The sequence below is a fragment of the Atheta coriaria genome, unplaced genomic scaffold, assembly GCF_025399875.1.
Source record: "Atheta coriaria isolate IRGN ID8LTWV9N9 unplaced genomic scaffold, Caltech_Dcor_3.1 hic_scaffold_5_pilon, whole genome shotgun sequence".
In the NCBI taxonomy this organism is placed as follows: domain Eukaryota; kingdom Metazoa; phylum Arthropoda; class Insecta; order Coleoptera; family Staphylinidae; genus Dalotia; species Dalotia coriaria.
Genome location: NW_027045447.1, coordinates 10,891,798 through 10,916,760, shown reverse-complemented (window position 1 = coordinate 10,916,760; position 24,963 = coordinate 10,891,798). Strand labels below are relative to the sequence as shown.

General features: G+C 38.0%; 1 protein-coding gene and 1 long non-coding RNA gene across 3 annotated transcripts in view; one reads left to right on the top strand and one right to left on the bottom strand.

The window, feature by feature from the left end:
* Positions 1–24,963, top strand: part of LOC135793009 (uncharacterized) — a 106,666-nt gene that overhangs the window by 1,783 nt on the left and 79,920 nt on the right. The window lies entirely within an intron of this gene.
* LOC135793005 (uncharacterized) overlaps positions 1–24,963 on the bottom strand; it is a 61,257-nt gene that overhangs the window by 20,876 nt on the left and 15,418 nt on the right. The window contains 1 exon segment of the mRNA XM_065303844.1: positions 9,194–9,461. Within this exon segment, the coding sequence (XP_065159916.1) occupies positions 9,194–9,254 (61 nt within the window). The 5' untranslated portion in view covers positions 9,255–9,461.

The window sequence follows — 24,963 nt, the reverse complement described above, 5'->3', positions numbered from 1 at the left end:
AATAATAATCCGCCTCGGCCTCTTAAAGTGTTCGTTAAACACTGTAGACCATCAAAGACATTCAAATTCCATACCAAGAGGGCATATGAGGGTGAGTCCACTACAAGCAACCTACCAGCGTTTGGACACAAGTTTGGATAAAATTATCGACGCTTCCTCCTGAGAAACTAGTCGTAGGATCCCAGTTTCTAGGAGCCGGATATAAGGTAGGTGTGGTGATGACCTGGACCGGAGGGTAGTCTCGAGTGCCTCTGACTGGCGGATGCGCAAAGCTTTTTGCTGCGTATGTGACAGCCGAAGGGGAGACACACTTGGGACTAGGTCCTTGGTCCAGGGATAGTCCACCCAGCATTGCTAGAAACGCCGGATGTCTTTAAGTAGTGAGTACTCTTTCATTTTGGGAATCTAGGTTTGGGTAGCCATTATTAGGTACCAAAGGGCCAATTATGAGGGAGGCTGTTTTCTTGGGAGAAGACCTGAGTCAACTTCAATTTTTTTTTGCATTACTTTTTTAGGCAGGACCATTTTTTAGTGCCTGGCATTGTGATAAGGAGAGGGAAGCACCCCGATTTTCGTCTTGTGCAGACTTGATTGTTTCAGGTTCTTATTATTACTGTATCCTAAATATTGAAATATTTGTTAAGCATGTTTTCTTTTCGGATTATGCTTGTAGATTAAGACTTTGCGATCAGATCTTAATTATCACTTTTAGTTTACGAGATAATCGCGATTGAATGAAATGGGCAAAAATTGAGAAATGTCACTTTTTAGCACTTTTAGTCGCGTTTTTCGACCCGTTACTTTAAGAAATATAGTTATTTTATATTTTTATCAGATAGAGAATTTTCCAATCTTTCATAATTAGCAATTGGTGGGTTGCTATCGCTTTTAGTTTAAGAGATATTAATTTTTGAAAATCGTCAAAAAAAAGTATCAAGCACCCCCCCTTGGCAATTTTTTTCTTAAGAATGAAAATTTCATCTCTCAGATTTTCGTTTTAACTATCCTATCTGATAGAGAATAGTCCGTAGATTAAAACGCCGCGATCAGATCTTAATTATCTCTTTTAGTTTACGAGATATTCGCGATTGAAGAAAATGAGCAAAAATTGAAAAATGTCACTTTTTAGCACTTTTAGTCGCGTTTTTCGACCGGTTACTGTAAGAAATATAGTTGTTTTATATCTTTATCTGATAGAGAATTTTCCAATCTTTCATAATAAGCAATTGGTGGGTTGCTATCGCTTTTAGTTTAAGAGATATTAATTTTTGAAAATCGTCAAAAAAAAGTATCAAGCACCCCCCCTTGGCAATTTTTTTCTTAAGAATGAAAATTTCATCTCTCAGATTTTCGTTTTAACTATCTTATCTGATAGAGAATAGTCCGTAGATTAAAACGCCGCGATCAGATCTTAATTATCTCTTATAGTTTACGAGATATTCGCGATTGAAGAAAATGAGCAAAAATTGAAAAATGTCACTTTTAGCACTTTTAGTCGCGTTTTTCGACCCGTTACTGTAAGAAATATAGTTATTTTATATCTTTATCTGATAGAGAATTTTCCAATCTTTCATAATAAGCAATTGGTGGGTTGCTATCGCTTTTAGTTTAAGAGATATTAATTTTTGAAAATCGTCAAAAAAAAGTATCAAGCACCCCCCCTTGGCAATTTTTTTCTTAAGAATGAAAATTTCATCTCTCAGATTTTCGTTTTAACTATCCTATCTGATAGAGAATAGTCCGTAGATTAAAACGCCGCGATCAGATCTTAATTATCTCTTTTAGTTTACGAGATATTCGCGATTGAAGAAAATTAGCAAAAATTGAAAAATGTCACTTTTTAGCACTTTTGGCCGCGTTTTTCGACCTGTTACTGTAAGAAATATAGTTATTTTATATCTTTATCTGATAGAGAATTTTCCAATCTTTCATAATAAACAATTGGTGGGTTGCTATCGCTTTTAGTTTAAGAGATATTAGTTATCGAAAATCGTCGATAAAAATTATCAATTATCTTGGCAATTTTTTCTTATGAATTAAAAGGAAACACTGTGTATTTGTGTTCTCTTATTCTCTCGTATGCTAAACCATATAAACGAATATGTTTGCCTCTATTTAGTGTCGTTTCATTCATTTTGAAGTCACAACAATTCTAAAGATGTTTTCATTTCAAAAATGTTTCTACTCATAAAATTACAAAATTGAACGCATAAATGGATTCCAGTGAGCTCAAAAATGGCAGACACTAAATTATATTTTCGCTTGTTTTTATGTCTCTTATGCTTCCATTATCTTTAAGTCAGTCTTAATACTCGTCTGTTTTCGGTAGATACTCTTAATATTTGTCTTGATTTACTCATATCTAACTTTTTCCTCGCGGCGTAGAAAAAACGTTTCGTCCAAAGAGAGCTTTCAGCGCGCAGAAATATGATTAGAGCGGCTTTTTCAACGCTCCAATCTCCCCGACAGAAAAAAATCCGAGCGCGCCTCGCAGCAATCCAAACGAAATTAAGGCGGCACACGTATTTGCGGAGAGCAAACGTAAAAAAATATTAAGTTCAAACATTTTTAGCGGCACTAACGCTCTCCCACATACTCGGCGCGCAAAAGTGTCTAAAAACCAGACGAAAGCTTTAATGGACTTAGTTGAGATTTCTCCAGCGAAAGAAAAAAAAATCCCTGACGCACTAACTACGCGAACAAAACCAACACTCACAACCAGCATGTTACAAACGTTCTTTGGATACTGGCTCAAAAAGTGTTATCATGCGGTGCGTTTGTTTTATAGACCGCGGAGTTTGGTTAAACTTGATTTTTCTTTTAGTTCTTCTAGCGTTTTATTCGCTATGCATGAAGTCTAGCTCAAAGGATAGCGTATCGTGTGGTGTCGGGTTTGTTGGTGGACTAAAAGAGAAACTGAGCAACGACTCAAGAACTGAAGAAGTGGCGCGCGCGGCGGTGGAAAAAACGGCGCGTCGAAGAGTGTTATTTTCTTCAGTAGCTAACTCTCTACGCCCGCTAGGTGCTAGTTGAAATTTATCTCGTTCTCGTAAACTTCGCTCAGAGCTGCTAGTTTTCTAGCACGACTCTTTGGTTTCCGCCGCCCAAAAGTAAGCTCTAAAAAGTTTATCTACGTGCAAAGCAACTCTAACCAAAAGTAAAACATAAAAAAAACGCCACAAAATTGACATCTACGAATTATAATCTGTGACTGAAAAGCAAAAGACGTACGAAAACAAATGTAGTTTCTGTTCAACGAGCAAGAATTGTTATAAATTTCTCATGAAAGTGTCACGAGCAATCGAGATGGAAAAATCTCAGCGTAAAATTTATCGACGTTGAACAAGCTGAGATCAGCAAGAATATTGCGCCAGTAAACAATCTGTCATGTTTCCTTGGACATAGAAAAACTATGTTCTAATATTACTATTGAATATTACTCGTATTACATTGATGAATAGCCGCAATCGGAATTATGATGCACTCATGGTAATTGTGGCGATTAATCGCTTGTCCAGGATTATTGACAATGTGAGGGTTGTACCACCCTCGAATCAACTAATTAACAGCCAAACAATCGATTAATTAACATGCAACTGCATTAATCAACCATTTTAAACAATTTAAGACTTAAAAATAAAAATATTCGTAATAAATTCAAGTGTGGCGAGCAAGACAAATCTACTTGTCACATTCTGCACGCGCCTGTCGCTGAACATCCCCCTGGGGCTGTCCCGCTTGCAACTATGAGTTTTACGAACGCAATATTAGCGACGACGCGAAGGTTTGCCTAAGGAGAGCAATAAATGCAACGACGGCGGCGGTGCGCGAAGACGGAAAACCGGAAAGACGCAAGCAGCGAGCGACCGAGCGACTTTATGTGTAATTTCATTTAATGTACTTAATGGGTATTAAAAAGTTTATTAGATAATTAAGTTGAATGCTGGTTCGGCGCTTCGGGCTTATCGTGCGCTACAGTACGTTAAACAAAATCATTGAATTATTAAACATTTTATACATTTTGTTTAAGTTGATGAGAAAATAGTCACATTAATTTAAAATTGGTTTCGTAAAGATTCGAGTACTTTACGAGTGTGCGAAGTTTTAATCTGCGTTAAATTTTATTTTATTACACTTTTACACTTTTTATATATCTGTGGATTTCTAAGCAGCACTTCCGGTTGTGTGTCGATTAATTGGAAAGTTGGCACAAAGCAGTGCGTAACCTTAAAGTCAAACCTCCGATTTGTTTTTGTTTTCTGGGCTTGGAGTTTGTTTATTTCATTTCTTTCGGGCTTTCCAGAGCGAAAATTTGGTAGGAGTCGGCAAGCCGTGACCTCCCGGAAGTCTCCGGGTCGCTGGGATGCGGTTTGTTTGGAAACTTTTAAATTTAATCAAAACTCGCTTTTCCTGCAGCACCGCCAAAGCACCGTACACATTCGGTTTCCAAGGGTAGCTAATCCCTCGTTTGATGAAAGGGCTCATATGCGCGTCGGTATGTTTATAGCTTTGAATGTTGCACTATGAATAATCACAACTACTCTCTATAATTGCTCTCAAACTGAAACATGTTTTTCTTACATTTTGAAATCAGTCAGTAATCATGTATTCGTGGGGCAATCAGTAGTTTAGCCGGATCAGTAATTGATCTCTATTGTGAATTGCTCCGTATAAATATAATCCCCGACGCCGGAAGTAAAATAAACTTTTTCACATTCGACCATCCATATCCAGGATAATAAGGATCGGATAAGGATACCCGGATACAATCTCGCGTAGAGCCGGACTCAACTGAAACTCGCCTGCAGTCGACGGACATTATACTCGGAATATGACGATATTGAGATTGGAGATAAAGGACGCGGAATTAAAAAATAACCGGTTGAGATTAAAAACATCGACAACGTCCCAACCAGCTCCACTAAACACAGACAAATTTACTGTAGAGCAAAAATATTATTTAACAAAAATTTAAATTTAAAAAAATGAATTTTCTGATTAGTTTTCATAATAATATTAAGTTTTAAGGAATTTTCTTGTTATACTCTTATGGAGATAATACAAAAACGTAAAAAATTAAATATTCAACTGCAGCGCATTTGAGCAAAACGCAAACGCTATTACCATTAGCGATTTTCAACCCTCAAGCCTCAACAACACTGCTCTCATGTATACGCAGCTCGCCCAGGGTCCGTTATTGAGGGTAAATTAATTTCTGTTTACTAAAAATATATATCCGACATATATTTCTGCCGGTTATCTCCAATTACTGCTAAATTTGTTTGAGCGCCGCGCCGGCTGCATCCGCCTCTTCATTCACCCTCTCACTTTGGCGCAAGGGCTTCTAGGGTCGGTGGTTGTTCGATGTAATTCCATTCTGCCATTAAAGCTCGAGCGCGCATTAAAAAACCGCGCCGCGCGAGTTTTTTTTTGCGCCGATGGCGGTACAAACATTAGGGGTGGGAAAAACAACCCTTAACCCTCAACCCCAAACTCCAACCGCCAACCCTCAACTAATTATAGCGTTTTTTCGAGTAGCAACAGCCCAAACGGTGTCTTGATTTATAAATAGCAATTTCCTAGAAGTTTGAATATGTGGCATGCACGTGGCTGATATGAATCTTATATAAAATCATCAGAAAACGTTTAATTTATTTAAAAAATATTTTTTGTTTGATTTTCGGAGAAATTTTATTTTATTCAGATTTATATGCGGGTGTTGTTGAAACGTTTTAATTCGTTTCGGATGGCAGGACGCTCGACTTGATGTTTACCTCTAATTTCGCAACAACAGGACGAAGGATGCGCGGCTTCCAGCCAGCTTTCAAAACACGACGTTTTGTGCGGATTGCGAATGTGGATCGCATAACGGCCGCTGTTTTATTGGGTAATAATTTGCGGAAGGATTAGGGTGTGCCTGCATGCCTGCGTTTTCCGGCAAGGAGCAAGCGGAGAGAAAGGGGAACCAAAGCGTGTTTTTGTTGCGACTGAATTTATTGCTGACAACGCTTAACAAACGCTATATTTACATCTTGCACATAGGAATTTAAATTATTGTGCATAGAATTGCTGAATTTGATTATATAGTTAAAACATAGTTGATAATTGATCAAATTTGCGTTTTTTATTATAAAAAATTTAAAAAATTTGCAGCAAGAAAACTAGATTTTCTACAAGCGTTGCTGCGCGTTACACGAAGCTAAATGATTACGCTTGCAATTAATATTCACCATAATTTGTAGAACTAATAGCACATCAGCGTTAAACGACGTCTCGGCCGAGCGTTGTGGGTGAAACTCGCCGGGATGTAATTAAATTTTAGGTCCCTTTTTTCCACCACCAAGCGTTCGCACTTCCTTTAACCTCCTTCCGCATTCAGTCTTCCACCAAAGGACAAAACTGGCATTTTTCTTCGAACGTTACGCTTGATTTATGCACAATAACGTATTCAGTTGCGCGCTCGCAAATTTTGCGACGGCTGAACAATATTCGCCGAATGGAAATTTTCACGTGTCACCAAAATGTGCGAATTGCGGCTGAAATCCCCGCCAATGTTTACACTCACGCGATGCGACTGGCGCGAGATGTGTTTTAAGACGAGCTTTTACGCTTTTCGCACCCGCGAGCTTCGTTATTCGGCGTTTTCCATCCGAAAAGCTCTCAAACGCAGCGCTTTGAATGTTCGATGAATAATAAAACATTTTAACACTTAAACAGAATTTTTGAAAAAGTTTTTAATGGATCCATACGTTTAAATGCATTAAATGACGGCCATCACTGACGGTTTTATTTGTCTTGGGTGTTTGAGAAGAAAAACAATGCGTTGAAAGTGTTTGCGAATTGAATTTCATATTAGTTCGCACTTTGAGTGAGATTGTTAGCCAGAGGGCGCGTGGAGAAAAGGGAAAAAGTCACAAATCACGTTCAGCGTCTGCCGGCCGCCATATTTCTTGCCGAAGAGCGCCATTTCGGTATAAAATTCATAATGCGCCCATTAAAAGATGCAACGCGGTGGCAATAAATAAAGTCGCGAGCCGGCCATCCAACATTCAACATTTCTGCCCGCCGTTTGGCAAAACTCAGCATCCGCACCCCTTGGAAAACATTCAAGCAAGGTGCTCAGGAGGCAAACGTTTTGAAAAACGATGGTGTAATACGACGCCTACGTGTTTGCCGCATTTTAGGGGTTGAATTTAGGAATGTTGCATACATATTAATACATTTACCTTTAAAGACACCGCAGGGTGTTTATGTATTGATTTCAACCCTTTTCTCAGTAAACTACTCTTTTTTGTGCAAAAATTGAGCTTATTTAGCTTATTTTCGAAATGAAAGAAGCTTTAATTGAAAATTGAAAATGTTGTTGGCAAAGTTGTTTATATGCAAAACGGTGTCGAGCAAAACTCGAGACTGATGACTATTGCAAAACTTCACTCAACTCTCTCAGCTCTAATTTACCACCCCTCAAGCCCGAACTTGCCACGGCAGTCGACTCAAGCTCGTAATTTATTTCCATCGCTTTCGAGGCAAGAAATTGCAAGTAAAGCACTCTTTTGAAAGCTTCGACGCTCAATGACGCGATTTCAATTCGCCCATAATAAACGACCTTCGCAATTTCAAAGCTTCAAAATTTTCACTATGAACACCACAATATTTTCGGGCAGCCAAAAACACGGTGAAACGGAAAATGCACTCGAATTGAAATCTCGTGCCTGGTAAATTAGAGCCTGGTTTGCGAGGCCACAAAGTAAGACATTAATCTCTATGTTTTGGACTTGTTTCTAAGATTAATAGTGACCCAAATTATACCCCTAACATCGGTGACTTGCGAGTGAACCTTTACATAATTTCCCAACGATCACTCTGCGGAAAGTTGATGCGGACGTAACGTCCAGCTTCAGAAGCGTGTTTTTCCTCGTCGAACCCTTTAATCATTCAAAATTTTAGCCCACACACAACTTGTATAATGTAATTAAATTAATTAAACAAAAAACAGTTTTTAAAGAGTTTTTAAAAATGTTTGTATAAAAGTTTTTATTTGTTTTTAATAATTTGAAATATGCATGAAAAGCTCTTGAATATTTAAGGTAGCTAGAGAGGCTTGGCAAGGGTCGGATGGGCATAACGAGACCATCTACCTATAAACAGATTTTCCGCTACGTTGTGCAGTGCCTCTCAGTTGAAAAGTTTTATAAAACGTAAACACATGATGAAAAATCTTTGGGACGGAAACGTATTTCTTCTGGCGTGCATAAAACTTTCCGAATGAGAAATGCTATGCACTACAAATAGAAATAACATTCGCTGTAAATTCAATATTTAGATAGCTTATATAGCTCATGTTTATTAAATACCTAATAGCGTTTAAATCTAAAATGTTCCGCTTTTCCATATTTTGGAAAGTTGCAAGCTTCCTTGAAATCCACTATGATATAATATTTAATGCAAATTTTTCCACTGCTGCGCTGTTTTCTTTGCTGCGCAGACATTCTGCAAGAATGTCGCATGTAGAAAATCATCAATAAAATGTCCGCAATGTCTGAAAACGCTTGCGAACGCATGCAAATGCAGGAAAACGTTTGCAGTGAAACCGTCGCCGGCGCGCGGATCAAAGTGTTCTCTCGGCGTAATCGCAATCGTAAGAAGAAGGGATTTCGTCTACGTCTAAATAACTTGTCTGGCGCGACGTTATGGGATTGCGGAATTCGTATTTAAATTCCCAAGGTGACGTCTTCTTCTACATTAGGCAGCAAATGAGGCAAAATGCGAATGGCGCGCCCTCGACGTATCGCGCATTGTAGCGGACGAGAACGCGACGAGGACGACAAGGACTCGAGTTTCAAGCCTATAACTATGTATTCAATACTGCTAAATTTGCACAATAGAATTCCGAGCTGTATCTGGAAAGTCTTTTAACATACCAAATCAGTTTCAACCCTTTAAAGTGAATTTAAACTTTCAAAAAACATTTTTTTACATTTTTAATGTTTTATTATTCAACTCATACCACAAAAATAAAAAAAAACACATGCGAGAAACTTTAACATAAAGTCTAGCAAGTTTTGGTGTTGAAACTCAACTCCAGAGACTGAGTTGTTAAGAGTTTTGGATCAATTTCATCGTAAGATATAAAATAAAGTAATAAGAAGTAGTAAACAATGATGTAAGTAATTTGTAATAATTTAGTACTTACCAAGAAGTAGCAAACATAATCCGAGCCAAGGAACTCTTGGAAATCGATGTTTATCCTCCATGTTGTGTGGAGAGCTTTTCAAGATGCGAATGCGAATCGACTTGAATGAACCCGTATTAATTTAATAATTTATATGCGGTGGGGTGTCGGCAAGTGGTGTGTTTCGTCTATCCGGATCGTGGCATCCTCTTAACGTCTGGAGCGTCTTCTCGCGAGCGACGTGGAGTGCCGCAAACGCACGTTCGATTGTGTTGTGAGCGTCTCGGTACTGAAAACAAGAGCAAACCAGTTTGTAAAGAGCACTTTATTACTTAACCAGCCACGCATTGTCATCTTAATTGAATACAATTTTAATTAATTTACTTTTACTTTTTTCGAGTTTAAAAAATCTTTTACGTTTGTTTAGCCTTGGTTTATTTACTTAAAAGAAGCTTTTGAGCTTTCGGTAAAGCAGAAGGTGGTTTCTAGTCATCCGGTGGCAGTCGTCTTTAATTTGCCGCCCCCACATTTCCATACTATTTCAATTCGCCCATGGCCTTTATATCGTTAATGCAAATTTACAAGAACTTTCCACTTAACATTCGCTCATTCGCGCGCACCCCTTTCGCGTATCGACAGACTGTTGCTGCCGCGAGCAGGCTTGCCATCCATCCTTCAGTGAGCAGCAACCGCCCGCAGTCGATACTTTATTCGACGTGTATCGACTTGCTTTGTGCGGTTTAATGTAAGCGCAGAATGTTCGAGAAGTGTGCTTAAAGCTCGCATTGCCATTACGAGTATGCATGTGTTGGAGTAGTATTTTCAGGACGTGCTTAGACTCGAGACTTTCATCTGTGCCTCTCGGAAAGTTGCAACTTGCTAATGCCATGCGCATTAAGCGACAGTAATTTATTCCTTTCTTTTATTAAGCGCTGAAGGATATTAACTCCCTTTGGCGCAGAACCCTGATACAGATTTATTCGGTAGGTAGGAGTAGTTTTGGGTTTGGTTACGAGCTTCAATCCGGATGTAAATGAGACAAAGTGTTTTCTTAGGTCTCTCCAAACGGGTTACAGGGTTGTATTAACTATATACAAAATTTTTAAGTTTCAATTTGAGTCTAAATCAATTTTGTAGAAAAATGTGATTTTAAACAAGAAAATTTATTGTCTGCATTGTCAGCAAACCGGAAAACTTCGTTGAAGATGTGCCAAAATTTATCAACACTTGAAACAACTGCTGACTTGCGAAAAACCTAACCTCACATAAGATAAAACTCTCTAACAAATGAAAACTATGCAAACTATCCAAAGCAATATCATTATCCTCCTAAATCTCTTCTCATGCTACATTTTCCATTCCATTTTGACACTTCCACTTTGACATCGTGCAATCCTCCAAATCAACTGCTACTCTCTGCAATCCTCTCCTCGATATTCTTTTATACGCGTTGATATTGACTCAGCGCACCTATATAAGGTTAGATTCCCGGATATCTAGGATATCTGGAATATCTAAGATGTGGGTTATCTTTGTGTGAGCCACAAACGGGCTTTTTCTCGGCGTCCTTTTGTTTGGCCGACGCTTCCGCCGCCGATGCGTCGATCTGCCAATAACCGTTCCGCTTTATTATCGAGGCGGCCGCGCGCAGTTCGCTTTTATTGGCACATAGTTTAAAATATCAATCGAATCATCCATATCACGTCGACGCCAAACAGCCGACGGTTTAAAACCGGCCGGGGCAATCCTCAGAGGATCACTAAAGTAAATTTAAAAAATAAAAGAATTTTTTTGTATCAAATTCTTGTAGTGTTGTAATTTATTGCTTTGAGTTGTTTTGGTCACAAAACTAGTAAAGTTTATGATGATTTTTTGAAACACAGTGAGTGAATGTTGGCGAGTCCAAGTTATCGTTTTAACGCCCCCTTCGGAGTAACAACTTCGTTTCGTCTTTATAACAATCATTAAGTTTAACGCGCGGACGTCATATTTCCGCCAAACTTCCACAGGGTTTTTCACGTCGTGGGCGTATATTCATCACGCGCCAAGTGCCCCGGTTTATTGCCGCACCCCTATCAATTGTATACCACCTCCCGTCTCGGCAGACAACAATTTTATAACTTCATGAATTTTAATTAAGTTTTCCACACGCCGCTTTTGCATGATACGTTCCACTCGAGCTGAATTGTTTGTTGATGTTCGTCTTCCGCCCGCGCAACACAACAGAGTACAACACGTTTCGTTTTGTTTTCTTTGAGTCTCCGGAAGAGCAGCGAAGAATGCAAAACAGGCAAACGGCAAACAAATCAAGCACACGCCCAAGCGAATTAAGTGCACGGATGTTAAGTGATTTTTTTACAATTGCAAACACAATGTCTTTCGTCTCAATAATTAATTTGTCATATAAACAATACCAATTTAGAAATTAGCAAAAAGCAGTAACATATTCGAGATAATCAAGATGTGAATTTTTGCGCAGAGAAAATTGTTTCACTTGAAAGTAAGCAGTTTGCTTGCCTTTTAAGTGTTGCAAAGCATTCAAAACTGAAACTAGAAGTGCTGAAGCGCGCTGCTGAGGAAGCCCGAGCAGAAGAAACAAACGCAATTAGGATGAGCCGAGTGTGATTGCGCTGGAGGCGTGGGGTTGCAAGCGGGGGGTTGGCCACGCTCTTTCTCGGAATGAACTGATCATCCCGAGATGCCGGCCGAAGGCACACAATTGCGCACGACGCCTCGAAACTCAAATAGCCATCGTAAAGTTTCCGCTTCCTAACGGCGCTGGCGTCGGCAGCTCGCCGCCACCTTAAGAACAAAAGGGTGCAAAACTAGACACACGCTCCAGACTAAACTCCAGGCTAAATTATACACTCAAAGACATCCTCATTAAATAGACAAACTTAAAATTAACAAAAATTAAAGAAATTGATAGCGACAATTCAGGGTCTTTGTAAATTCATAGAAATTTATAGAAAAAATTAAAATTTTTGTTTGCGTTGGTGCTTGAGGCATACATGTATGCCCAAAATTATACAAGCTGATTACTCGCAATTAGCAACTGAGCAAGCAATTCATTACGATGGCACCGACGCACATCCGCTCAGCGTTTGCCATGTTCGCCATCCAACATTCAACATTCAACAGTGAATTTGCGCCCACGCCACTTCACCCCCAGTTGTTCTCGACGTTTTAAAGTGCCGCTGAAGAAATTGCTTGTCGGCGATGAAGCAAAAGGGTAACTTCGTCAACGTCAACTTGTGCCAGTTCATTTTTTATTTGCAAATGTTCAAAATCTCACGAGGGGAGCAAAAATGATTTTTTAACTTTTTCTATATTATATGCAGATTAAAATAATTGCACAATTTTATTTTTTATTGCTAAATGCATAAAATTATAGAGACTTTTTTGTAACAAAAAAATCCGCTGCTGTGAGCGTGGCAAGGTACTATTCATTGAATTATTTATCAATCAAGTTTAATGCGATGTGACAGTTCACCCCAAAGCCTCACCCTGCTTCATCCAAAAACTCCACAACAAAACGAGGCACTGCCAACTGGAAACTGGAACCTATATCGCGCTTGCGTGCATTTTGCATGCGCCTGCATTTGGCATTCACTCCCAAACCACCCTAAAAGTCCAAAACACCGAAATGTCTAAAGAGCGTCGAAACTTTTTGATGAAAACGAGTTAAATCGAATTTAAAATTTTTATTGCTATTGTTTTCGGTTTTATTCTTCACAAAAAAAATAAATGGTGGAAAATAGCAACATGTCAATATATTGAAGTTGATGGTTGGATAATATTGGAATAAGTAATTAAATTTTAATAAAAATGTTTTAAATATTTTGCGGCCTTTTTAGCCATGCGGAATTTAATTGAATTTTATCATTTCATCAGTTAGTTCATCACTAATAGGGATGCGCCTCTCTTCATTACGGTATTTTACTGTTTGCTGTGGGCTTTCAATTAATTATAATTTTTATTCTGTGTCTGTTAAAAAGGTACAAAAAATTCATTTTTATCATATGAAAACCTAAAAAATATTTGCAGAAAATTTAAGCACAAAATACGAGCAGAAGTTTCATGAACACAGGAAATCCATGACACATTTTTGTCGCACCCGGATATTTATTGACAAACGCGTCAAACTTTTCCGGTGCGTGTTGGATAAATAAACTTTGACGAAACCACCCCATACGTAATACAAGATAATAATAGTTTCATTATTTCCATCTCTAAAAGCTCTAAATAAATATTTTACAAGGGTAAAACTTTTAATTATTCAAAACTTTTAAAAGTTCACATTGTTTGTTCACCGACTGTCCGAAAAATAAAACAAATTAAACGCGTAAAAATATGATGTGAACGCTGCGAACTGATCATGTGTAAAAATATTGACCTGAAATTTAAAACCGTTCAAACTTTTATCGTGAGTAATGTTGGCAAAGAAGATTAGAAAACTTTTGCGCTACCATTATCGAAAACGTCTTCATTTTTCATTTTGTATAAATTGTAATTTTATTTCAATAACAATGGTCCTGTCGGAGGGCGAGTGGTGTCGGTTGATGACTAGGGCAGCTAGGGATAGTCTGCGGCTGATGACGGGGGCCATTCGGGGATAGTTTGCCTCATAATGAGAGCCGTCAAGCCGGCGAGACGCGCCGAGATAATTGTCAATTTCAGTCAGCTGCCGGCAGGCCCTCCTCTTGAAGTTAATTAATCTGTGGAATGAATTCATTTCGTGTTCCACAATTATAACCAACCCAAACCTAAGTTTTAAAAAAATGTATATAAATAGACAATTAGGTTTTATGAAAGTAGTTTTTTTTGTTGTTTGGAGTGTAAGGTCGAAGATTCAAGATTCAAGATTCAAGAGTGACATCAGGTCATGAAGCGAGAGTCAGCGACGCTTCATGCATACCAGGCATGCAGCTGTAGCTGACAGGGATGAAAGCGACAGCATTCTTATGCAGATCACATAAAACAATCAAAATGTTTGCATCATCATCTCTGTGCGCCCGCTGGCAGAGGGTGGCAGCGAATGGCTCGACGGCGTCGTGCCGGCGGAAGTTGTTGGAGAGAACAAAATCACTTATGCCGTTGACATTTTACGAAAAGCACGGAGTAGGGGCGCACACCAGAGAACTACTTACTGGTGCATTTGCGAAACTAGCTTCCCTCGGCTCGACTGTGATGTTGACTCGACCCCGTTCAGAACACAGCGCGCCAGCCGAATGGTACGAAATGGAATGGTTCGCGCACGAGATGAAGTCGGGAGTAGTTTGGTGGAGAGTGCTCTTAGCGCGACTCGAGGGGTAATTTGGTTCTTTCCGAACGAACGAATCGGTTCCTGATGTGATTATTCCGCTTTCGCAGCCGCCGCCGTCGCCGCCGCTACCGCTTCTCGTATGCGAAGCTTCTTGCTGCGTCGAACTAATTCCAATCGTGATGATTGCACCAAACTACCTCGTGCTGCTACAGGCTATTAGCTAACTTTGAGTCAAAAATGTAAAAAATTGCTTATATTGACTTCAAAGCGCTAATAATTTGAGGGTGATTTTGAGGAATAAGTGGTTTATTATGGTTTGAACTTTTATATTATATGGGGAATGTTATACGAGCTTTGGATCATCAGTTGGTATGATAACTATTGCAATCTCAGAGATAATTGCGTCCTATACTGTCGTCAGAGCCATCTAGGCTATCATCATCATCCTTAATCAAGGAGATTTCCATCGGTTTTTAAATTAAATTTAATTTTTCGAAAATAAATTCAAAAAATGTCAAAAATTATTAATAAAAAGCAATCAAACGTAGAACAATTTGAATATTTGTTTATTTTTTTAATAATTATGAAAATAGATGCATAATCTGGTTTATTTTAATCCTAAAAACGCAAAATCAATTATTGCAATGCAGATATTTATGCAAATTCCATAATAAATGCTTGATTTGCCTGCAACCAAAAGCTTTAATTTTTACTAAAAGCTTTGTATTAATTCGACACCAAAACCAATTAAACGTAAATTAAAACGAAAATATTTAACAAACGTGATAGTGCATTTTGTTGTATTTGCTCACGCCTCCCCCAACGGCAATGTATGCGTGGTGGTTAATTGCAAATTTATGTTCTCCACAAGAGAAAATAACCAAACTAAGAGTAACAAATGCATTAGCGTCATATTTACGCTGATTCAGAATTTCATTTATTCGCTCATCACTTTCATCATGCGCATTGAGCGCCGGAACATTATTTAAAGTCTCGTTGAAGTAATGAACTCGGCGACAACGACGGTATTTGGCGAATGTGGAAATTGTACTCGCAACGAAAGTTTTGCGGTTCTTTGCGTTGTTTCGCGACACAGTTCGGTTCAGTTCACCAGAGTTTGAATCGAGTTGGACTTTGTCGGGTTAGATGATATTGAAATCCATTGTAATTGCAATTTCACAGTGCGCGACCAAAGTTTCACCATTGAAATTCGTTTAATGCAGACGTCGTCTGGAAAATTTTAATAAATTTCAAATATTCGTTACAATTCACTTGTAGTTATCTCCTAAGACATTTTTTCTATCAAAGACTTGTTTAATTAAGTCTAAGAGATAAAAATAAATCACTTATCCCAATTACTCGTAAATGTTTATACTCGTACATTTCAGTAGCGTTCAACTACATATGATCGCTTTTCGAGTGCATGCGGGCGTGCACGCAAGTAGCATTGTATCAATCGAACATTCCGGCCGATATTCAATAATGCGCGAACACTATCGCCGCATATCTAGGGTACGTACTTTCATTCGCTGAATAATTATCGATATTTACGAGACCCGCGTGAAAATCGCACATTTCGTACATTAAAACCCTCGAATTGCGCGCGGCGCGCGCATAAAAAGCGAAAAAACGAGTGAATAAATTCAATTGGGCAACCAGGAAGTGAAGTGAGGTCGCGAATATAATATATCGATTTTCAGTCGCGGCGGTGATTTTATTGAATAAGTCCGCGCGCAACGCGTTTAACAAATGCGCGCTGATTTTTTTTATCGGCGCGCGCTGGTATTTATCGCGGTGCTTGATCGATTTGTCTCTGCTGCCTTTGTGAAGTATTTTAACATTTCTATTTTCTAACGAGCGGCCTGGAATTTATACCCGGCTACTAGATGCAAAATATGAGCAAAACGTAAAATTGTGTGTTTGGCGCAGGTGAGCTGTACAACCAGCTCGGACAATGAGTTAGTGTGTCAAATATTTTGCGATAAATTCTCGCTCGGACACGGCGTAAATGTTTTGAGATAAAGACGTTGTTTTACAGTGGTTGTATGTCTCAACTGCCGCCTACGATTATGTAACAGTTATTAGAGTGTAGTAATAACTTAATTTGGTTTTCAATGAAAGTACACACGCAAAAACACACAGTCTGCAACAAGACAAATCAAACAGTTAATTAAATTTCAATATTAGGGCTACGATAGTTCCAATTTGGTGTTATACTTAAATATTGGCACGCAATTCTGATTTCCAATGTATTCCCCCAGACGAACACATTGGAAATTATTGGATTATTGCATTGTTCGTATAAATCGATTTGCATTTGGATGGATGGCGGCGTTATAAGTTCAAATTGAACACACATGAATAATTCACATCTGCTCTCCAGGTCAGCATAACCCGCGGCTATTGCACAATAACAAATATCACTTTAAATAATAATATATAATAAAATAATTTAATAGTAAATCTGTTGTAACTTGAAACTGAAGTAAAACCTCCTGGTGCGTTTTGATGCAGATGACAGAACGCAATATCGTTCCGTCATTTCGCGCAAGAAACTAAAAGCCGCCGACCGGAACGCAAACAAATGGCACAAATGGATCTAGCGTAAGGCGAGACGCAAGCCAGTCCGGAATAAAGACGAACGGGTCGAAGGATGCACAACGCGAAACAACCACTACTACAATACTACTACTTTTGTACGAGTAGGTATCTACGCTGTTCAATGCGCTTGCATTCGAATTCTAATATCACGTAAATGAAATCGGACGATCAAGTTGTTGAAGAGTGAAGACGCCATTTCGTATACCACCGCACCGAGAACAATAATGCGAACATGAAGAAGCCATCGTCGTCGGCGTGTCGCGCAATGATGCAATGGAAAAAGATAAGTCTCGGCGATGTTGCGACTGGCAGTGTCACTCGAGACGCTCCTCAGACGACAATTACCAGACTCAGGCATTGAAGAAAACGTAAAGAGCTGCAGAGAGCAAAAGAACACCAACGGGCGCTAATGCATCCATCCAGTTCGCAGTCTCAGTCACGTCCATCTTGTCATTTGGCCTTTTGTTTGCCAACGACTTTAAAGTAAGTAGGAAATATCACAGGATAGAAAATATGGTGAAGTAAAACACGCTTCGGTTGACATTAAAAGCGAGTGTTTTCTTTTACGAAATGTCAGGCGGCGGAATTGTCGCCGGCGTGAGTTTGAGGTAATGTGAGAAGAAACGCAATCCGATCACGATACGTGATTGCGATCGGTGATAAACGTTTCGCACAAATTGTTGTGAAATTTATGCATCGGTAAAAACATCTGCACGCTGTTTTTAGAAATGAATATATTTATGGCTACTGATTTTAATTTTTCCACATTGAATGATAATTCTAAACCATCCGCCTGAAAAATGATTCGTTTGTTTCGGTCGTCATTGATTTCGGTTCATTCCGATTCGTCACACTCGCTTTTCGGCGCACATAATTCGCCGTCAGTGCTCGTGGAGAATAAAAAACGCAATGCAGCGCCAGTGACAATATAATAGGGTAAATTTGTGACATTTTCAACGGTCCGCACAAAACAATTCCCGCATCGTGCCTGTGTTTTATGCACGCCCTCCAGCGAATAATTCCTCGGATGCGCGGCAATTACGCGCACGTTTTTTTTTTCTCTATCCAACTATCCACACATGTGCGAATCGAACGCTTTTGGGATTTTTTGAAAGAAGGTTTTGTTGCTGGTCCTGGTCCCGACAAACGTCAAAACACACACATACACAGAGACAACTTTTCGGCGGAGAGCCACGTCGACAAAAAGCATTCAACATTCGTGCAAACATTGAAACATCACACATTTTACACACTCGACGAGCGAAAAGAGGGTTATAAGCAAGTTGGCACTATTTTAGCCTCGACAAACCACCAGCCCTTTTCCGTCCACTATTGTATAAATTAATTACAATTGTTGTTGGCGCAAAGGAAACGTCAAATATATGCGGTGATTTATAATATCCCCAGCTTGCAACCACCCACCCATACCTACGGCTTTAGTCTGGATATTAACCAAGCGCGCGCGCCGCAAAACTTCGAACACGGATTCGCGATGTTCAACGCTCACATACCGGCGTGCAATATGTGAGAGTGTGAGGGCGGTTTGACCCCTGATATTGTAACGCAAATATCAACCGAACCCGGAGAGCACACAGTGCAAACACTGGAAATACTCGCCGGACAGTTCTATTAAGTGCCATAAATTATTTTCATCTAGGACGCATGAAAGAAATATTTTCCATGGGTAGAAAGATTAGAATCGAGCGAGCCGGGGCATAAAAACACAAAAGGCTGAGCATAATAAGTTCCAAACTTATTGAACAAATTCTGTAATTATTCATTTCTTTTACCTTTTAGATAAAAACATAAAATTGATTAAATAATCAAAGTTCGTAGCTTTTGATTTTGATGCAGTCAAAATGTAAATTGCGTTTGGATTGAATAGTTAATTGACGGTTATTGTAATTGTTAATCACGCACATAAAATGCATAAATGCATAGTCAGATTGCAGCGGCAGATTTAAAGCTTCATTAAATTTTACAGAAGCACGAGTGTAATTTATGCCAGAGAGTCAAGCTGATATTGCTTCGACGTATAATTTCATTAGAAATTGCGCGCCCGAAAATCTGTGGCTTTGCTAACACGACGTAGAATATGATAAACTGTCCAACGATGCCCGCGATATATTCTGTACTAAAGTATACATATTCATAATGACATTTGCAGCTTCATATTTTACTATCAGAAATTATATTTGAACAATGCCCGGCGCATCCACAATATATCCAACAATGAATAAAATGAATAAAAATTTAAACTTTGTTATTTGTGATTGGCATAGTAATAATTTTGTCTTGTCGCGCAAGTTTAGCTAGAAAATTGAAGTGAATGACTTGAATATGCATGAAAGTAGAGTTTCGCAATCGAAATCGTTATTAATTGAATTTTAGAGCCATCATTCTAGATCAACTGCGCGCGTAGCGGCTCATATTATTGCATATGAGCAGTTGAACGCAAATGCGCAGCGGATTGTTCTGATTCTCATTTGGTGAGATTACTGAGCATTCCATAAAACATATATTCGGTACATACATTTCAGACAATCTAGAAATATTTGGTTTAAATTGTCAAAAATCAAAATTTTATATTAAATCAACTATAATTAATTAATATTGTAAAACATTTTATTTTCCTTTGAACACAGCTGCACAACAAAAGTGAGCGCATGTGAAAAGTATATTTTAGTTGTTTACATTACGCGTTCAAACATTAATTCATCGCAGAAATTAAAACGCACGTTGTCACGCACGCCGCCGCAAAAGCTACCGAACCGAAAGCGTTTTAATTGCCAACCAAAATATTCCCAAGCAGAGAAAACACAATATTCACATTTCATTGTCTTGTTCCAGACGATTGAAATTGCACAAAATTTAAAAATATTAAACATCAAAGCGTGCAGAAGCTCTAAGATGAACAATACAAAACTACTCGTATGATGTGCATGGCGTGTAGGAAAATATCTGTAATTAAATTACATAAACGCGGTGCACACACGCACTGCACACTCGCAATTGTTGCCAAAAGGAGTGTAAAGTGTAGATATAAATGTGAATGTGAAATATTTGAGTTTGTTAGTGTGTGATCATTGTTTAAACTTAATGCGCGCGCACGTTTCGCGTGCACGTGCGAACCTGGCGTTATTTAACGTAATAATTGTTTTACTTTCGTTTTCGCACAATTCACAATTGTGTATACACCGCACGTCATTAGATGCAATAACGAGCCAGCTGAATTTATTACATCGACTCAATTTTGAACTACCAATGTACCTAATACATTTTATTCAACTGCGGTTAATATATAATGATTGCCATTAATCGCATTAAACTTTATGCACGCATATAAAAGCAATGCATTTACATAACAGCGAAGGTAAAATTTTAATTTGGTGAAAACGTAAAATTGATGTAATTTAAAGTGAGTCTCGAAGGCAATCATGCGGAAAACAGTATTTGATCAACTTAATTACGCCATCATGTCATCATGTCATCGTCACGTCGTCGCGTTATTTCCACGCGTATTAATCATGCGCGCAAAACACTCTATAAGCCTAGTTACGGTGATATATCGAAGCATTTGGATATTAGTGCCTCGCATGTGATTAAGTTTCATAACAAAGCTGGCACGCATGAGAAACGAGCGACGAGAAGACTAATGAGATTTGCTAGGATCTAGTGGATTTTGTAGATTTAGTATAGGTTCAGCGATTTAGTCATGTTCATCTTCGCTAATTCTCCGAGCACAAATTATTTATAAATTAGTTGCTTTTTCTGGTTCACCTAATTCTCACAATATTGCAATGGTTTCAACAAATATAATATCTGTATTTTAACTATTTGTATCTTTATTACGAAGGTAACAAAATTAATCTCATTTTACTTCATTATTAAAGTAAATAAATTTAATATTCCCATGAACTGAAATGCGGATACAATTTTTGATCTATTTTACTTGTATCCAAAATTAACTCATCGTAAAAAGATAATAAAACTCTAGAACTAAAGACAAAATAAATAAAAATATATTAATGCATTTTACAGTTTGCACAAGGTGAAAATGATTATACAAAAACTCAATTATTTACCATAAACTTATCTAAGTTGATTTTTTATCTTTTGTTTGCTTTGTTTGCCCAAAGTGAAAATGTAATTTGCAATTTCGTATGAAATTGCAGGTTGATTCTTGGTCGGTTTGTTAGTTCGTTTATGTGCTCGTTGACGATAAATCCAGTGCGGAACTCCGGCAGCCATTAATTTTTACGATCGTTCGCAACAAATAAACGATTAAAGGATCATAAAATTTCGCCCACGATCGAATTCACACTGTTTGCCAGCCAACTAGCTTCGGGCAGCTCAATTAGCAATAAGTTTTCTAACCTAAAACATTTCGAGATAATTAAACTTATCTAACCATTAGATTTGTGTATTAAAATGTCAATTTATCAAATATCTTTTTATATTTTGTATTTTAAGCTAAAAATTGAATTTTAATCCAAAATAATATAAAAATTGCGTAGACTTTCATTTTAACGTCCTGTAACTGGCAGAAACTTCTATATTCTTAGAAGTAAAAAAGAAAATAACAATCGGTTTCAATTTATCGCAAATAAATAGTGAATGACTTGACTTGAACGCGTTGCAGCATGAAATAGATTCAGTTATTTCCTATTTTTATTTATTTTTTCTATAAAATAATTTCTATGATTTCATTTCACGGTGGTGACACCGTTTGCATTTATATTATTGAATATATTTTGCAATTTGGCAAATCAAGATAAAAATATCCATTACAAGTTAAAATGCTTGTCAATAGACTGTCAACTAGCCAAAGCCTTCAAATGTGCGTAACGATTTACAGATACAAGTATTCTTAGAAATATTGCTTGCTGCTTGTAACATGCAATTGTAACAAAAGTATGTCTGTGATGTGGACGCAGCCTCACGACTCGCTCTCCTGCTGGTGACTGAAGAAACGAGTTCAAGTTAATTTCCGTTCTAGAAACCGCGAATGGTGCGCCTGCAGAGTATTTATCGCATGCACTTGCAACTGTCAACTCTCAAAGCGAATAGAAGCGGAGTAAATCAAGTTGATCGAATCGGGCAAAGTTGCTTAGAGTACTTATCATTAATTATATGGACAGAATTATAAAAATTATATGTGTGTGAAGGTAAAACATTTAACATTACATCAAGATTTAATTTCTGTGACTTTCGATCAATTAATTTCAAATAAAATCACAATTTAATTCATAAAAGAAAAACATATGGATGTAAATGTTAGGTGGAAAATGAGGAAATGTGACATTTTCATTCCTGCAAGATTAAATTCGCAATTTCTTCATCTACATAGGTTTTAACATATTCACAGCCAGTTCGTCTCTGCTGCTTTTGCAAGCAAAGCGATTTATATGCCGATATTAAACTTTTGGCTTCATATATTCCCTTCCGCTTGCTTTTTTATGATTTTCCGCTAACAAATGTCATACGTTTCAGTTCCGAAAAATTTGAAAATACTGTTACGGCAACTTCTAATCCCAAAAAGCGAAACAAACGTAAAACACTGTAAATTATTCTCGTGTGGTGCTTATGACTTGCCGGTTTGCCGGAGACGCATAAAAGTTTAAACATTCTGTTTTTGTCCGTGTGCGACAAACATCGTCGCGCACTGAAACAGCAAGAAATATGTCTTCATTGCGTCCCCTTAAATCATGCGGCGATGTTTTTACGAGCGATATTTTTCAATAAACCGCACAACATGAACATGAACATTGTACATTGTAAGTGCAATGTCATGGAAACAAACAAACTAAAGTAACACCTACAAGTTGCTTACACACTACTTAATATATGAATTAGCGGATGAAATTCAATTTTAATTTCAGTTGCACTGATGCATACGATGTGGTTTTAAAATGCATTCAGTGCGCATGTATAAACAGCGTGGCTGGTGGCGTAAATCACGCGCGACCTACATGCATTATTATCATCCATTTATTAATTACGGAATAATTAGCACCCGAGTGCCCGGGCGTTTCCGTGCATAGTTTACGACGCGCGGCGCTGTACTGGAGGGAATTAATTAAAAATGTCGCTTCCCTGCGCGCACGAAATTCTATATATCAGCGCGCGACGGGGATGTCGGAGAGTGCGGACCGGTTTAATTAGCTGTTTAAATTACTTTAATTAACCATCCGAGCAGATGTACTCGCGTGTTAGCGCAAATAAGTCAATGTTTGCTTTACTCTGAGAGTAGCACCACCGAATTCGTGATATCTACATGGTGGGGATTTACAACAAGTTAATTTAAATAATTTAAAAATTTAAATAAAAAAGTATTTTTAAATAATTTAGTTTGTGGCGTAATTATTTAATATTCGGCGACTTTATAACATGTATGGAACATAATTAATGGCAGTAAATGTTTAATTTGCCAGCAAAAGAATATATTTCATTTTCATCCCTTAACTAAATCGCGGGAAAATTTTTCCTCCACATTTCTATTCTTTATTTTGTGTGTTCTGTATTTTCCGTTTTTTGTTTCTCGTTTTCCGGTTTTGTACTTCCTTCGCCCCGCGTCTGGGGGTGTCGCGCGACTAAATCAATTATAATGGTGGGCGCCCGCTGGCATTGACTCGACACGAGATAATAAATATTAGCGCTACGACCGAGCGCTCCAACACACACCTAATGTCATAGAAAAAATATAGAAAAAAAAACACATTCACATACACACACACCATTCAAAGCCAGGAAAAAAGCGGAAAACTCCCCAAATGCGGGTTTGCTTCAATACGAGCGTCCGCATCACACTTGTTTAGCGCAAAACAAACACGCAAGCAATGCGGAATGATAAAAGATGAATATATATTCGCGGTTTTATGTTTTATTTTTTGCTTCTGAGCACAACGGGCGGAACAAAACGTTGCGTGTGTCAAAAATTCAGCCACAAAACAGGGAAAAAAGGAATCAACGCAAAGCATCCAAAGGTCAAATGCAATCCCATACACAATCCGACGCCGAAGGCAAACTGAATTCTAAAAATTTTACAATTTTGATCGGGACAAAAGTCCAATGTATTCAAATTGCGTTTTTTTGAAAAATGAAATTTTAGGTCTAAATTATTGTTTTCTGTGATTTTTAGTGTTCTCTCTCGACAATTTCATGGCTAATGCATTGCATCTAATATTTTACAAGCAGATTTTAAAGTTTCTTAACTTAAAATTAAAAAATTCATAAAATTCGACAATTATTAATACAAACGTGTTGGAACAATTTTAAAAATGCTTAAAAATATTAAATATAACAATTTTTATCATTTTATTTCTGAAATAGATAACTTATTCAGTTAATTTCATTATAATTTTATTCCCACTTATTTTTTGCTTATCCTCCGCAATCCTCATCGTTTTATTCCAACTGAACACACCATCCACGAGTTGATCGACAGCCGACCGAAGTAGAATAGACGACTAGACGAAGCGTGATGCGGCATATCTCCCGGCTGGTCCTCGACCGCCTTTGTTCCTATATCTCTCTATATACATATATACATTCCAATCGCGCAAAGCAAAACAAGCGGTTGACTCTGCCGCAAATTGATGAGCAAATTGATGTTGATGTAATTTATTAGACCGTCGGCGATAAATTCTTGTTATCAATAATGGATAAGGGTAGTTAGTCGCAGTCGGCGTATCTTGTTTATGCTCAAGCCAAAATACCAACAGAGGATTATACGCGCGCGTACACATTATACACTCGCAGTAAGAAGATTTCCTAGGCAGACAAGATAGTCGTGGAAGTACAGAAGAAGTTGTACTATTATAAACGAGAAACATAGCTTATATTGATAATATAATATAGTGTGGATTCTGAATGCGCGGAATACGGAGTATCATGAATGCCCGGCGCCTCCACCAAAAGTTTT